A 1009-nucleotide genomic window follows, 5' to 3' on the forward strand; every position below is an offset into this window, starting at 1 on the left:
CGCCGAGGCCATGCGTACGGCCAAGTCGGCGGTCTCCCTGCGGGAGCTTGGGATAGGGGACCTCCGGGCGAGGCGTGCGATCACGGGGGCCCTTGTCCTGGAGGTCCGTGGTCCCGAGGGCCGCGAAAAGGCCGCGGCCCTGGCGACCAAATTGGCGTCGGCGTTTGCGGGCCGCGACGACATCAAGGTCGCGTGCCCGCAAAAAACCGCGGAGATGCGGTTCTCTGGCCTCGACGATTCGGGGACGTCGCCTCCGCGGTCGCGGAGAAAGGGGGGTGCTCCCTCGCCGAAGTGAGAGTGGGTGAGGTGAAGCGCTCCCCTTCCGGCACGGGCGCCTGCTGGGTGCGCTGCCCCGTCCGGGTGGCGAAGTCCCTGGCCGACCGCGGTAGAGTCGCTGTCGGCTGGGTGAGCGCCCGCGTGCAGCTCCTCCCCGCGAGGCCCCTCCAATGCTACAAATGCATGGAGTTGGGCCACGTGCGGGCGGGGTGCACGAGCCTGGAGGACAGGACCGGCGCCTGTTACAGGTGCGGCCGGACCGGTCATCTCGCCGGTTCCTGTGCGGAGCCGGTGATGTGCCCGGCCTGTGCGCAGGCCGGCCTGTCATCTGGGCACCGGATAGGGGCGGCCAAGAGCTGTGTGGCCACCCGGAAACGGAAACCGGGTGGCAGGGCTAAGAGGGCTGCCGAGTCCGTTCCCCAGGCCCCACCCAGCGGGCCGGGGACCGCGGTTCGGTCCGAAGCCTTGGCGCCCGTGCCCGCTGGACTGGCCTCGCGCCTGTCGGGGGTGTCCTCTGGGGGGGCTGCGGTCTCCCCGGAGGTGAACATGGAGATAGACGTCCTGGAGGAGACGGGGCCCCTGCCGATCAATGGCCAATAGGGGCTCCCGTCTTCTCCAGGCGAACCTGAACCACTCTCGGTCAGGGCAGGCTATGTTTCTGCACTGCCGGGCTTGGGGATCGTCGCGGATCCCCACATCATCTCCGAGCAGCCTAGCTGGGGGGGGGCGGGGG

The 1009-nt window shown here is 70.2% G+C and overlaps 1 protein-coding gene across 1 annotated transcript; it reads left to right on the forward strand.

Annotated features, from left to right (window-relative positions):
- Positions 1-459: 459 nt before the first annotated feature.
- Positions 460-876, forward strand: LOC108728681 (uncharacterized). The gene has a single exon (XM_018457404.1). The coding sequence runs from the start codon at positions 460-462 to the stop codon at positions 874-876; it is 417 nt and encodes a 138-aa protein (XP_018312906.1).
- The last annotated feature ends 133 nt before the right edge of the window (positions 877-1009 follow it).

This window comes from Mycetomoellerius zeteki, unplaced genomic scaffold (assembly GCF_001594055.1).
Source record: "Mycetomoellerius zeteki isolate Tzet28-1 unplaced genomic scaffold, Tzet1.0 scaffold622, whole genome shotgun sequence".
NCBI classification, from domain to species: Eukaryota; Metazoa; Arthropoda; class Insecta; order Hymenoptera; family Formicidae; genus Mycetomoellerius; species Mycetomoellerius zeteki.

Bases quoted from the DNA above. Each gene is read 5' to 3' on its own strand.
- LOC108728681 (XM_018457404.1), top strand. From the start codon at position 460: ATGGAGTTGGGCCACGTGCGGGCGGGGTGCACGAGCCTGGAGGACAGG.